The sequence below is a fragment of the Moschus berezovskii genome, chromosome 19, assembly GCF_049115385.1.
Source record: "Moschus berezovskii isolate FMDL1 chromosome 19, NW_MosBer_1.0, whole genome shotgun sequence".
Taxonomy (NCBI): Eukaryota; Metazoa; Chordata; class Mammalia; order Artiodactyla; family Moschidae; genus Moschus; species Moschus berezovskii.
In genome coordinates, this window is record NC_142478.1 from 61,290,983 (window position 1) to 61,303,986 (window position 13,004).

The 13,004-nt window shown below is 44.9% G+C and overlaps 1 protein-coding gene across 2 annotated transcripts in view; it reads right to left on the minus strand.

Moving 5' to 3' along the window:
* Positions 1-13,004, minus strand: part of FBXW8 (F-box and WD repeat domain containing 8) — a 112,588-nt gene that overhangs the window by 57,004 nt on the left and 42,580 nt on the right. For both annotated transcript variants that reach the window (XM_055404327.2, XM_055404328.2), the window contains exon 5: positions 7,664-7,821. In XM_055404327.2, the coding sequence (XP_055260302.1) occupies positions 7,664-7,821 (158 nt within the window). The remainder of the gene's footprint in view (positions 1-7,663; positions 7,822-13,004) is intronic.

Consider the following 13,004-nt stretch of genomic DNA (forward strand, 5'->3'; position numbering starts at 1 on the left):
AGGCTAAAAAGGACATGGGGATGACTTACTCTCTCCCAGACCAGCTTCCATCTCCCCCTCCGGACCTGATTCCTTTGGTGGAGAATACATGTACAGACAGACCATTGAAGGGGTTTCCACGGCTACAGAGCTTCCCTTTGGCACAACCAGGGAGCTGAAGTTCATTAACTCGTTTTATTGTCTTATTCTTCTTTTCTGTGGAGCACAGTCACAAATTTCAGACCCCCAAGGTGAATTTCCTGTGTGCCATGGCACTGCCTAACAAGTGCATGTTCACTGCTCTAGAGAGGAGCACTACAAAATGTGCATTTGATTATCTCAATCTGTCTTTGCCCAGAAGTAGCTACTCATGAATACGTTAGTACAAATACCATAGTTTCAATCTGCTAAACTGAAGTAAGACTAAAGACAGTGCCTGCCACCTGAGGTCTGGGGGTGGGAGGGGGGAATGAAAAGTTGTTGCTTATCTCAGAAAGTAACAGTTCCTATCAGCCTGATAAAACAAGCTTAGTGAGAGAGGAACAAGAAGAAAACTCAGGAGTTATCATCAAACAAACAATCCTAATGCTAAAAGGAGTGCGTGCGTGCTGAGTTGCTCAGTCGTATCTGACTTTGTGCAACCCCATGGACTGCAGCCCACCAGGCTCTTCTGTCTATGGGATTCTTCAGGCAAGAACACTGGAATGGGTTACCGTGCCCTCCTTGAGGGGACCTTCCCGACCCAGGGATCAAACCCAGGTCTCTTCCAACCTCCTGCATTGGCAGGCGGGTCCTTTACCACTAGTGCCACCTAGCGCCACCTGGGAATACCAAAAGGAATTTGAGACAAATCAAAGATTTCAACACAAATGATGCAGCCAAGGAAGTACTACAGATTTTACCCACAGAAGGGTAAAATGAAACCCAAAATAGTAAGACTGAAACGTGATGATGCAAATGTAAGCAACCAGACAGACCACTTGGACAAAATGTAACATCCAGAAACAGACGGGAATACTAAGAGTTTCATGTGTAAAATCTGTAAAGGCAGCATCTCACACCAGTGAGGCAGAGACGGGCTTTCCACTAAGGAATGTTGGGAAGATATAATCAGAGTCATATGCTATTCCAGGATGAACTCTATACTGGTCAAGATTCAAACATAAAGATAACCCATAACACTGTCATCAAAAAGAACACAAGTGACAAATGCCGGTGAGGATGTGGAGAAAAGGGAACCCTCATACACTGCTGGTACCAAAGTAAACTGGTATAGATACTGGAAAAGAATATTTCTCAAAACACTAAAAATGTACCCACCATATGAAGACGCAATTCCACTCTGGTATATATTCGAAAAAAACAAACAAACTAATTTGAGAAGATACATGCAACCCCAATCTTCATAGCAGCATTATTTACAATAGCCAAGATATGGAAGCAACCTGTCCATCAACAGATATAAAGAAAACATGGTGTATATATACACACACACACACAATGGAATACTACTCAACCATAAAAAACAATGGAATTTCCATTTGTAACAACATGGATGGACTTAAGAGGGTATTAGGCTGAGTGAAGTAAGTCAAACGGAAAAAGACATCATCTCACTTATATGTGGAATCTTAAAACAAGCTAGCAAACGTAACAAGAAAGAAACAAGCTCATGGATATAAAGAACAAACTAGCGGTTACTACTGGGAGAGGGAAATGGGGAGGGGCAGAGACCAGACAGGGATAGGAGCTTAAGCATTACAGACTACTATTATAAAATTTTAAAAGTTACATGGATATATTGTACAGCACAGTGAATATAGTATTTTATGATAACTAAAATTGGAGTACAACCTTTAAGACAGAATTACTATGCTGTACACCTGAAATTTATTTAGTATTGTACATCAACTATATCTCAATTAAAAAAAATTTTTAAGCCCTAAAAGTAACAGAAGAAAAAAATTACAAGTGGCAGGTACACATGTGAAAAAACTCAACCTCTCTCACACTAAGAGAAATGTAAATTCAAGCATTTGGATATCATTTCTTATCAAAGTGACACCTAACATTTTGAAACAAACAACTTTGCTGATAAAACTAAAAAAAAAAAAAAAAAAAAACGGGCTGGTAAGAATGCTAAATAATATAACCCCATTTTAATTTACCTTTTGACACAGACATTTTTGGGCAGGAAACAATCCGTCCTGCATTCACATGAAGTATCATATGTACAAGGCTTTTCACTAAAACACTACAACAGTGAAAGCAGAAACAACCCAACTGTTCCTCAATAAAGGACTATGTAAATAAATCACAGTTTACAAAATGGGACGCCATGAAAAAGGATCACCTTCCCCATGCACCGACGTGGACAGTCTTTCGTGTTATGTCTTTAACGAGATGGAGCACTCTCAGGTTTATTACAGGATTATTTCCAATAGCCAAGATATGGAAACGACTCAAATGCCCATCAGCGGATGAATGGATAAAAAGGCATGGTATAGGGACTTCCCTGGCAGTCCAGTGGCTAAGACTGCACTCACAACGCAGAGGGCCTATGCTTGATACCTGGTCAGGGAACTCAGCTCCCACGCGCCACCAACTAAAGACCCTACACGCTGCAACTAAGACGCTGTGCAGCCAAACAAACACTTTTAAAAAAAGACATGGCGCTAAGTCTCTTCAGTTCTAACTCTTTGCAACCCCATGCACTGTAGACCACTAGGCTCTGCTGTCCATGGGGTTTTCTAGGCAAGAATATTGGACTGGGTTGCCATTTCCTCCTCCAAGAGGTCTTCCCCACCCAGGGATCGAACCTGCATCTCCTGCATTAACAGGTTCCTTACCACTAGTGACACCTGAGAAGCCCCTTAAAAGGCATGGTATGTGTACCCAAAATACACACCACACAATAAAATATCATTCAGTCATGAGAAAGAAGGAATTCCTGCCATTTTCAACAATGTGGATGGACTTTGGCCATATTATGCTAAGTGAGACAAGTCAGACAGAGAAAGACAAGTGCTGTATGGTAACACCTACATGTGAAATCTATGTCAAACTTATTGCTAAAAAAACAGTAAAATGGTGGCTACCAGCAGGTAGGGGGCACGAGGGATAGGACTGATGGTGTTTAAAAGTACAAATTAAAAAATACAAAAGTATTTATCACTTGTCAAGTGATAAACTTATTAAGTGATAAGTAAATCATAGGGTTCTAATGCACTGTACAATGAAATACAGATAATAATACTGTACTATAACTATGTAATATGATAAATGTTGCTACAATGGCCATCATATTACAATATATAAATGTATCAAAGTAACACACTGTACACCTTAAACTTATACAATGTTATATGTCAAGTTTACTTGATTAAAAAAAAATACACCATTAAGTGTAAAAAAACAAACAAACACGTCAAGGTATGGCATAACGTTATAAAGTAGTATGCTGACAAAGGTCCGTAGAGTCAAAGCTATGGTTTTACCAGTGGTCGTGTACGGATGTGGACCATAAGGAAGGCTGAGCACCAAAGAATCGATGCTTTTGAACTATGGTGCTGGAGAAGACTTTTGAGAGTACCTTGGACAACCAGCAGATCAAACAAGTCAATCCTAAAGGAAATCAGTCCTGAATATTCATTGGAAGAACTGATGCTGATGCTCCAATATCTTGGTCACTTGATGCAAAGAGCCAACTCACTGGAAAAGACCCTGATGCTGGGAAAGACTGAAGGTAGGAGGAGAAGGGGGCAACAGAGGATGAGACGGTTGGATGGCATCATCGACTCAATGGACATGAGTTTGAGCAACCTCCAGAAAATAGTTAAGGACAGGGAAGCCTGGTGTGCTGCAGGCCACGGGGTTGCAAAGAGTCGGACATGACTGAGCAACTGAACGACAACAATCTTTTGTTTAAAGCAGGGGAGGAAAGGATAAGAACAGATATTAATACTTTGTATTTACAATAAAGAAATACTGCAAGGCTAGACAAACTAAAAAATATGGTTGTATGGTTGCTTTAGAATGGAGTGAACAAAACCGGGTAGATGACTTTGCAATGAACAACTTTATGTTAGCCTGACGTCAATGTATCAGTCAAATATATTAAATTACAAAATAAAACCCACTCATTTATGAATTAAAAAATTAAAATCACACATATACATACACACATAACTACTATCTAGAAAAATAAACCATAAACAAAGTTCACTGAAGAATAAGTGACAAATTGAAAACATATTTAAGAACAAGGACAAGCTTATTTCCTTAGCCCTTATTTTCAACCACAGAAGACAACAACCCAAAGAAAATGAGGAAACTATTCACAGAGAAAGAAATACAAGCACCTAATAACACAAAAGGCTGCATATTGTCACCTTGCTTATTTAACTTATATGCAGAGTACATCATGAGAAAGGGCAGGCTGGATAAAGCACAAGCTGGAATCAAGAATGCCAGTAGAAATATCAATAACCTCAGATATTCAGATGACACCACCCTTATGGCAGAAAGTGAAGAACTGAAGAGCCTCTTGATGAAAGTGAAAGAGGAGAGTGAAAAAGTTGGCTTAAAACTCAACATTCAGTATCTTAAAACGAAGATCATGGCATCCAGTCCCATCACTTCATGGCAAATAGATGGGGGAACAATGGAAACAATGAGAGACTTTATTTTTTGGGCTCCAAAATCACTGCAGATGGAGACGGCATCCATGAAATTTAAAGACGCCTGCTCCTTGGAAGGAAAGCTATGATCAATCAACCTAGACAGCATATTAAAAAGCAGAAACATTACTTTGCCAACAAAGGTACATCTAGTCAAAGCTATGGTTTTTCCAGTAGTCTTGTACGGATGTGAGAGTTGGACTATAAAGAAAGCTGAGTGCCAAAGAATGATGCTTTTGAACTGTGGTGTTAGAGAAGACTCGTAAGAGTCCCTTGGACAGCAAGGAGATCCAACCAGTCCATCCTAAAGGAAATCAGTCCTGAATATTCATTGGAAGGACTGATGCTGAAGCTGAAACTCCAATACTCTGGCCACCTGATGCAAAGAACTGACTCACTAGAAAAGACCCTGATGCTGGGAAAGATTGAAGGTGGAAGGAAAAGTGGACGACAGAGGATGAGATGGTTGGATGGCATCACTGACTCGATGGACATGAGTTTGAGTAAACTCCAGGAGTTGGTGATGGACAGGGAAGCCTGGCATGTTGCAGTCCATGGGATCGCAAAGAGTCGGACATGACTGAGCGACTGAACTGAATAACACAATGAAAAAATACACAATTATATAAACGAAAACAAAAACAATGGTGAAACACCATGGCCACCCAGCAGACAAGCATGAGGAAGCAGTCACTACACTTCTGTGTACATACTGTCTGGAGAAGGCAACGGCAAGCCACTCCAGCACTCTTGCCTGGAGAATCCCAGGGACGGGGGAGCCTGGTGCGCTGCAGTCCATGGGGTCACTCAGTCCGACACGACTGAGCGACCTCACTTTCATTTTTCACTTTCACGCATTGGAGAAGGAAATGGCAACCCACTCCAGTGTTCTTGCCTGGAGAATCCCAGGGACGGGGGAGCCTGATGGGCTGCCGTCTATGGGGTCGCACAGAGTCGGACACAACTGAAGCGACTTAGCAGCAGCAGCATCCATACTGTCATATACTTTTGGTGAGACTATAACCTAGCCTCACCTTTTTGGAGGGCAATCTGGCAATACTTATCAATATGTAAAGCATCCATAGCCTCCAATCCAGTGATTACCAGTAAGTTACCCTGTAGATATACTTGTATAAGTCCATCTCGGTATCTGCTCAAGGATACTGCTTTGCAGTACTGTTTATAATAACAACAACAAAAAAATCCAAATGTGCATCACCAAAGGCCCTAATAAATAATCTTACAGCCACATAGTGCAATACTACACAGGCTGAAAGAGAACAGGGTTTACCTATAAGCACTAATACAGAAAGACTCCAAGACATGTTATTATGTGAAAAAGCAATGTGTGCACAAAATGTGAGAGGAACTAGAGGTAGGGGAACAGGGAGGAACACTTCAACTTCTTTTTGGATATCCCTCTTACATTTTATACTTTTGTACTCTGCATTTTAACTACTAAATCTTTTTAAACCAAGTATTTAAAAATACATGTTGGCAATTACTTGCCAAGTATTTACTGAAAAGAGAAGTTCCTCTGGCATATCTATAAGGTTTCCTAATATTTCTGTGCAACAACAGGGAGGAGGGTAACAAAGACAATTCTAACCAACAATCTAAAACCAGCAGCACACTTGCAAATCATCAAAAGCCGGATTTTCAAGCTCATGAAATATGAGACGTGAACATGCAGATAAATCAGATGCACCATTCTGTAAGTGTCCCTGTGGAGTATTACATAAACAGCGCTGGATCCTGGGTATGGCCTAGGAGAGACCACCACAGTTCTGGATTCACCACTGATGAAGGAGTCAACCAAAAGGAAATCACTTGGCTTCTCTGAACCTCAGTTTCCTCATCTGAAGAAGTGTGTGTGTGTGTGTGTGTGTCTGTGTCTGTGTGTGGCAGGGTGAGGCTATCAGATTGTTCTGCAGTGTATGATTCTAACGGAGAAGTACTGCAAACCTTTGCACAGCGATACGGAAAAAAAACCTCACTGGTAATTTGGCATGTAGGAATCACACTCAAGCTGCTCTTCTGTTATCTCTGCAGGATCTCAACAAACACACCTCATCTATGACATACCCCAGAGACAGCTTAGCGGAATTACTAGAGGCCAAAAAAAAGATCCATCAGTGGTGTCCAACTAATGCCAAACCCGAACAACAGAGTTCGTGTTGTTACAGTAACAAAATGAACATATTTAAGATTTCAGCCCTAAATTTTTTTAATGGTATATGCATATAAAGTTCCCATCAGCTCCATTACCACAGTTCTGTCCTACCTCTGAAGATCTGCAACCATGCCACGACATGAACACTAACATTCTGAAGTATCTCATGGTCCCAACTTTCAAGCAAGTGGGGAGATTCTGGAGATTCAGACTTTACAATATAATGGAAGTCAGGAACATGAGAGCTGGTATACGGTATCATGGCCATTGAAATTATTAGACTCTTCTTACCCAGCTCTGTAAATCCACAGTTGCTAGTACACAAGAAGAATTCTTTGAGTCCCAGAGAGACAACATATTACCATAAATTATCTCCTATGGTGTGTCAGTGCCAGGAAAAGGCAGACCCTGACTTTTATTTTTCTATTTCCGTATTTGTCAAAAGATTATCTCTGTCTGTCCTCTTTTCACTGTTTCCTTTGAATCAAGCAGAGCCAACAGGAAAAGTAGGCCAAGTATATTTAATATTTTACACCAAACAAGTTATTTGCTTAAGATGGCTTGGCCAGTCTCGTGTCTGGCACTAAAACCCAGCCTGACAGTTCCAGTAGGAATTAAACACCAGTTTTAATGGGTGCTGTGTTCCAATGCCTACTAATGCATTGAGGGTATTGGCCAACTTCTTCACATAAAGACAAGGACGAGTGCATGTGTGTGAACATGTGTGTGTGCCCACGTGTACGTGTGGGGGGATTACAGCGGGGAGCTGGCCACAGCTGCTTAATTTTTGTCAAGCTTTTTTTTTTTCTTAATAGGGAGGAGGGTTGCTTACCATCCTCGTAAGCCGCCACCGCCAGCGAGCTGTTTATCCTCACAAAGGAGACATATGGCTGCATTCCAGGCTCGTCCTCCTCAAACTCCGATTCCAGGAAGGGGGCTGTGTAGTCCCAGGTGCGGGTGTCCCACACCCTCACGTCCCCTGACGTGTATCTGGAAAAGAAGGACACACTTGGTTCCAAATGGGGAGTGAGCAGCAGGGCCACGGTGCAGAGCCTGTGGGAGCCTTAAAAGGCCGGTGGAGGAAGACTAGGCAGGTAGGGACCCACCCCCGCGACACTGTTTACACGAGCCACCCCAGCAGGAGAAAACTGCGACTCGGTAACAGAAAGGTGGAGAACACACTCCCTGTTCTCGTGGCGCAATGGCGACGATTTCAAAGGGGAACACTGTAATTAAACACTGGAGAGCAAGATCTGCTTGCGTTCCTTTTCGACTAGTATACCCCTTCTGCTACCTTAAGTTCTCCCAGTAAAGGGATCACTAGCAGAAATGTGCAGAAGCCACACTATTTACACACATACGCACACAGGCAAGAGACAGGGAACCGCTAAGGGCTAATGGTCTTACAGGCACAAGCTTTCTAATACCTCATCCATGCAGCAAATTTGACTGATTAAAGCCCCTAAAGACTAACTGATTTGCTGAAACAATTAAATCTTGCCTTCAGCAGCCAGCACTGCCTTCTCATGAAAAGCTCTTGCCGAAATGTGTGACGCTCCCTGGTTTCGCCCACTTAGGGCGCAGGAGCACTCACTCTCTCTGATCACTCCTGCCACTCCAACAAATGACTCTCTCCATCACAGCCGAGGCAGGGCCAGAGCCTAGGCAGACACCAGGCCCCGGGGACAATGGAAAGTCCAGATGACGAGGTAGTGCGCTGCCTGCCACTGGAGGCCTTTATGTGGAGTTCCTCACAGCTGCTGCAGAGGGTCTGCTTCAACACCGAAGCAACTGTGCCGAGGCGTGTTAGATACAGGGTCAGTGCCTCAGGATGAACCACACAAACACAAAGACATGCAGACAACGGGAAAGGTGTTCGGTCTTCCTGAGGCCAAGCCACAGTTCCTTCAGGGTTTCTTTCATCTCACATTACAAGTGTAGAACTGAAAAAGATAACTCCGAGACTTAACTACTGAAGTCTATGACATGATAAATCTATGAAGTAGTTGTAGATCAGTTTCTCACGTAAGGTTTCTTAATAAACTAAGGTTACTCTGATTCGGGAATGCTGCACTTACTAAATGCAGCAGTGTTTTCTTCACATTATTAGCTGACAACGAATATACACAGCATGAATTCAGAGGTCGTCCTGTCACGCACCTTCTCTAGGCTGGACCACTGGGCTCTGTCCCTGTAGGATGGCACCCAGGGAGCGGGCATGTGAAGAGGCAGGCAGGACAGGCGTGCTGTCTAAAATTGGACTGATGGACCTCTGACCACTGACCCTCCAGCAAACAAAAACGCTCACTCCGTGACAGTCATTAAGCCTGGTGACACACAAGCAAAGGCAAGATATTGAAATCGCCAGGGCCAAAGCATGGCCACTGGCTCTCAGACCCTTCAGACAGCGCTCCAGATCATGTGACCTCAATGAGGACACCTCGACAGGAACACACACTCCACTGCACCCAAACTACCCGGCTGACTCTGACACCCTAAGGATGACTACACCGTTCCCTGGAATAAGGCCACTTGCTTAGCAACAGACACATTCAGAGACAACATGTGTGAATTTCTAGGTTGTATATGCTTAGATTCTTGAGGTTAAATTCTGTGTGAAAGGAACCGACCAATTCACAAAAGGTGGCTGAGAAGGATGGCAACATCATTCAGAAATAGAAGTGTCAGACAGACAGGGGGACTCAGGAGCTTTGAGAGAAAGAACTACACAAACCAGGAAAATGTATTCCCTTTCTGTCGGTCTCTGTCATTCTGCTTCTTGTGACCTGCATATGGGAGCACACCAGTCATCCTCAGGGCCTTTGTGGCGCCCCCTGAGGGGACGAGAGAGCAGGATCTCAGGGGCTTGAAACCCACCATCTGCAAGCTCCCTTAACACAAGGAGTTCCAACGTAAAGCAATGGCGACCAAATCCAAACCCGAAACCTGCTGCACCCCACAACCGTGAGCCATGAAATACAGTCTGCCTCTCTCTTTTGGGGGAAGAGGAGAGACGGAGGGCAGAGGCCGCAGAGAGAGGAGCATCCATTAGTATCAGAAAGGCTCCTGACTGCCTTTTCTTCCAAGAAGTTGTCCCCTTCATGCTGCAACTCACTCACCTAAAATTAAACATGTGCTCTCCTCAAAAAGCCTTGGCCCATGACCAAATGAGCCTGTTGCAAGTTCTTGATTCTGTCAGAGACAGAACTCGTCCCAGGTCACCAGCACAAAACCGGGAGGGGCTCCTCAACGCCTCTCTGCCGTCACGCACACATCACCACACTACTTATACACGTGCGGTCCACACCCGTCCTGCCCTCGCCGCTCCTAGGCTGCCTCTGGGCCTGGCCCACCCCTCACCCCCAGCCACCCCACGACAGCCGCCCCACTCCCGAGCCTCACTCACCTTAGGCCGCCCTATACCAGCCAAGCCCTCAGAAATACCTGACTACGTGGCTCTCTCTCCCTTTCTCCCTCCACCCTCCACACCAGACCACGGGTGCTACCACCTTCCAGGATGGCAGCGTGGACTCTCCTCTGGTGGCAGCTGTTCATCTCTCCTATGAACCCATGAGCTTCTAAGGCCAGGGGCTGGGTCCTGCTCCCCGCTGTTGATCCAGTGATCAGAACAGTTGAACTAAAATAGCGCTTGACACCTAGGGAGCTCTTTGTAAATCCTGAGGCCTTAACAACACATTGAATGAAGCTTTAACTGTCAGCCGGGCACTGAGAACCCTCCACAAACTTGCCTCACTCCTCTCCCAGCCTCAGTTTCTCCTCTTCCTTAGCAGGAGCCGGTCTCTAGCCAGGACGGTTGGTCACTCACTGCCTTCCACAGCACGAGTGCCTCTGCACCTCGGGCCCAATTCTTGAGCCCCACCCCTCCTCGTGACCCAGCCAGGTGGGCCAACCTTGGCTACACATTAGAATCCCCTGGGATGCGTTTAAACTCCCAAAACCAAGGGCGCACCAGATCAATGAAATCTCATCCTCTGGGGGGTGGGACCAGACAACGCTGTTCCCAACGAGCTACCCAGATTGAGAACCACCCACCTCACTCAAGCCTGTGCTGTGTGTGCTTAGTCGCTGTCGTGTCCAACTCTTTTCAACCCCATGGCCGCAGCCCACCAGGATCCGTCCGTGGGATTCTCCAGGCAAGAATACTGGTGTGGGTCTCCATTTCCTTCTCCAGGGAATCTTCCCAAACCAGGGACTGAACCCAGGTCTCCTCCATTGCAGGAGGACTCTTTATCAGCTGAGCCACCAGGGAAGAACTAGCTCAAGCCTAATTACATCTAAAGCTCTAGCCCAGGCCCCCCTCCTCCATGACACCTCTCTGCCTCCACTACTGTGGCCCTGAATCTGAAGAGATGGTGTTCACGGCTACGTCCCATGTATCCTCAACTTGTCTGTGAAGGCCTGACCACCGTGCCACAGCCTCCATCAGAGCCTTACACGCAGCTGAGAGAAGGGGGTCCCCAGGCGACAGCCCGACTGGCTTGAGTGGCACTGCCTTCTCTCTGCTGTCCCACTTCCAGTGCCAATGGTCAGTGAAACACCCAGCACACACACATCGAGATGCATTAGACTTCTTCCATTTACTTCCAGACTGATTAAAACCTCTCTACAAAACACAGATAAGTTACTTTATTTCAGTAAACATAAAACTTTCTGTAGATATCCATCTAAGTCAACGCCATTCTTTATGGCCAAATGATAACAGCATAAACGTTTTGCTGCAAAAAGACTCACTTGGTGCTCCTTTAAGATGGGAACGGAGAATAAATACCCTGCTTCAGCAGGTACTGTGTGATGACTCAGCAACAGGCTCTAGACCATACCACATGAAAGCAACCACAGCAGCGGTGCTTGGACACCTTGCTCATGAACTTGTGCTACTGAAGCGGACATTTTCCTAAGGAAGAAACACTGGCTGGGGCAGAGGGACCTGGACCCGACTCTCGGTGCAGTTTCAAAGTGCTTCCCAACACTGGCCAGGAGAAGCAAGGACAGAGATGGAAGGGCGAGGGCTGATTTTTCTCCGGAGCTCCAGATGTCCTTACGGCTGCCTAATGACAATTACACTCAACCAATTAAGACACCACTATGACAGTTGAATTGTCAGGCAGCCTCTGGACCCCAGTGTTGATGCTTCTCTAATTAGAGCCTGTGCAAAGTACAATGGCAACTAATATATTAGCTGATGGAAGAACACTAACGGAACACTAAGGAAGAAAGAAGCCATTCCCAAATGAGGAAGGCTGCCCCAGCCCACGGCACGCATCAGTGAAGCTGTATGCTTTTCCCAGTCTTTCTCCTGCTTGGCAAGGTTGAGTTTACCTCCAAATAAACAGGTCAGAGACCACAGCTGATTTTTTTGTTGAAAAAATGGGAAGAGAGCCTCTTTCAAGCTCGGCACGCCAGAGCAATTACCAATTTCAAATGATTTGCCACCAAAGAGCTTTCATTAACTAGTACATTTCCAATAAGGAGACTACTTATTTGGACCAAGAGACCTGAAGAAAAACGGGGAAATGCTGTACAGCTAAAAACCACCTTTAACCTTTTTTCCTGTCTAAGCAGCCAAGTGGAGGAGGGGATGGTTCCATTTTATTTCCAGGTACCAATGCCAATTTGCTGAAAACAATTTTTTCAAGGCTCTTCATTACAACCAGGGGCATTGTTTTCATTTAAGAATCTGGGCATAAGGTTAAGTGACTCAGCCAAGGTCACAAGAAACATTTTAGTGGCACAGCTGGGATCAACCTGGGTCCCCGGTCTTTTCTCTAACCTCTGCTCTAGCCAACAAGTCACTGCCTTCTCCAATGACAGTGTCTTGGAAACAAATATGGCTTTTAAGAACCATTCCCATTTGAGTGCAATATAAGGAATTTATCCTTTTCAATACTCTTGACTCAGGCTTGCAGGACACTGCCCCTGACCCTAACTCATCAGTTCTACCACTATAGCTCAACTGGAAGGCAAGAAGCCAACAATTAAAAAGCTCCATGTGCTGGCAAAGGGGTGTGGGACTGGGCAGATGCAAAGGTGCCTCCCACACGTGGAATGGTTAAACTTCACCCTCGGGATTCCCTGGGCAGTCCAGTGGTTGAGACCAAGTTTTGCAATACATGGGGTGTGGGTTCGATTCCTGGTTGGGGGACTAAGATCCC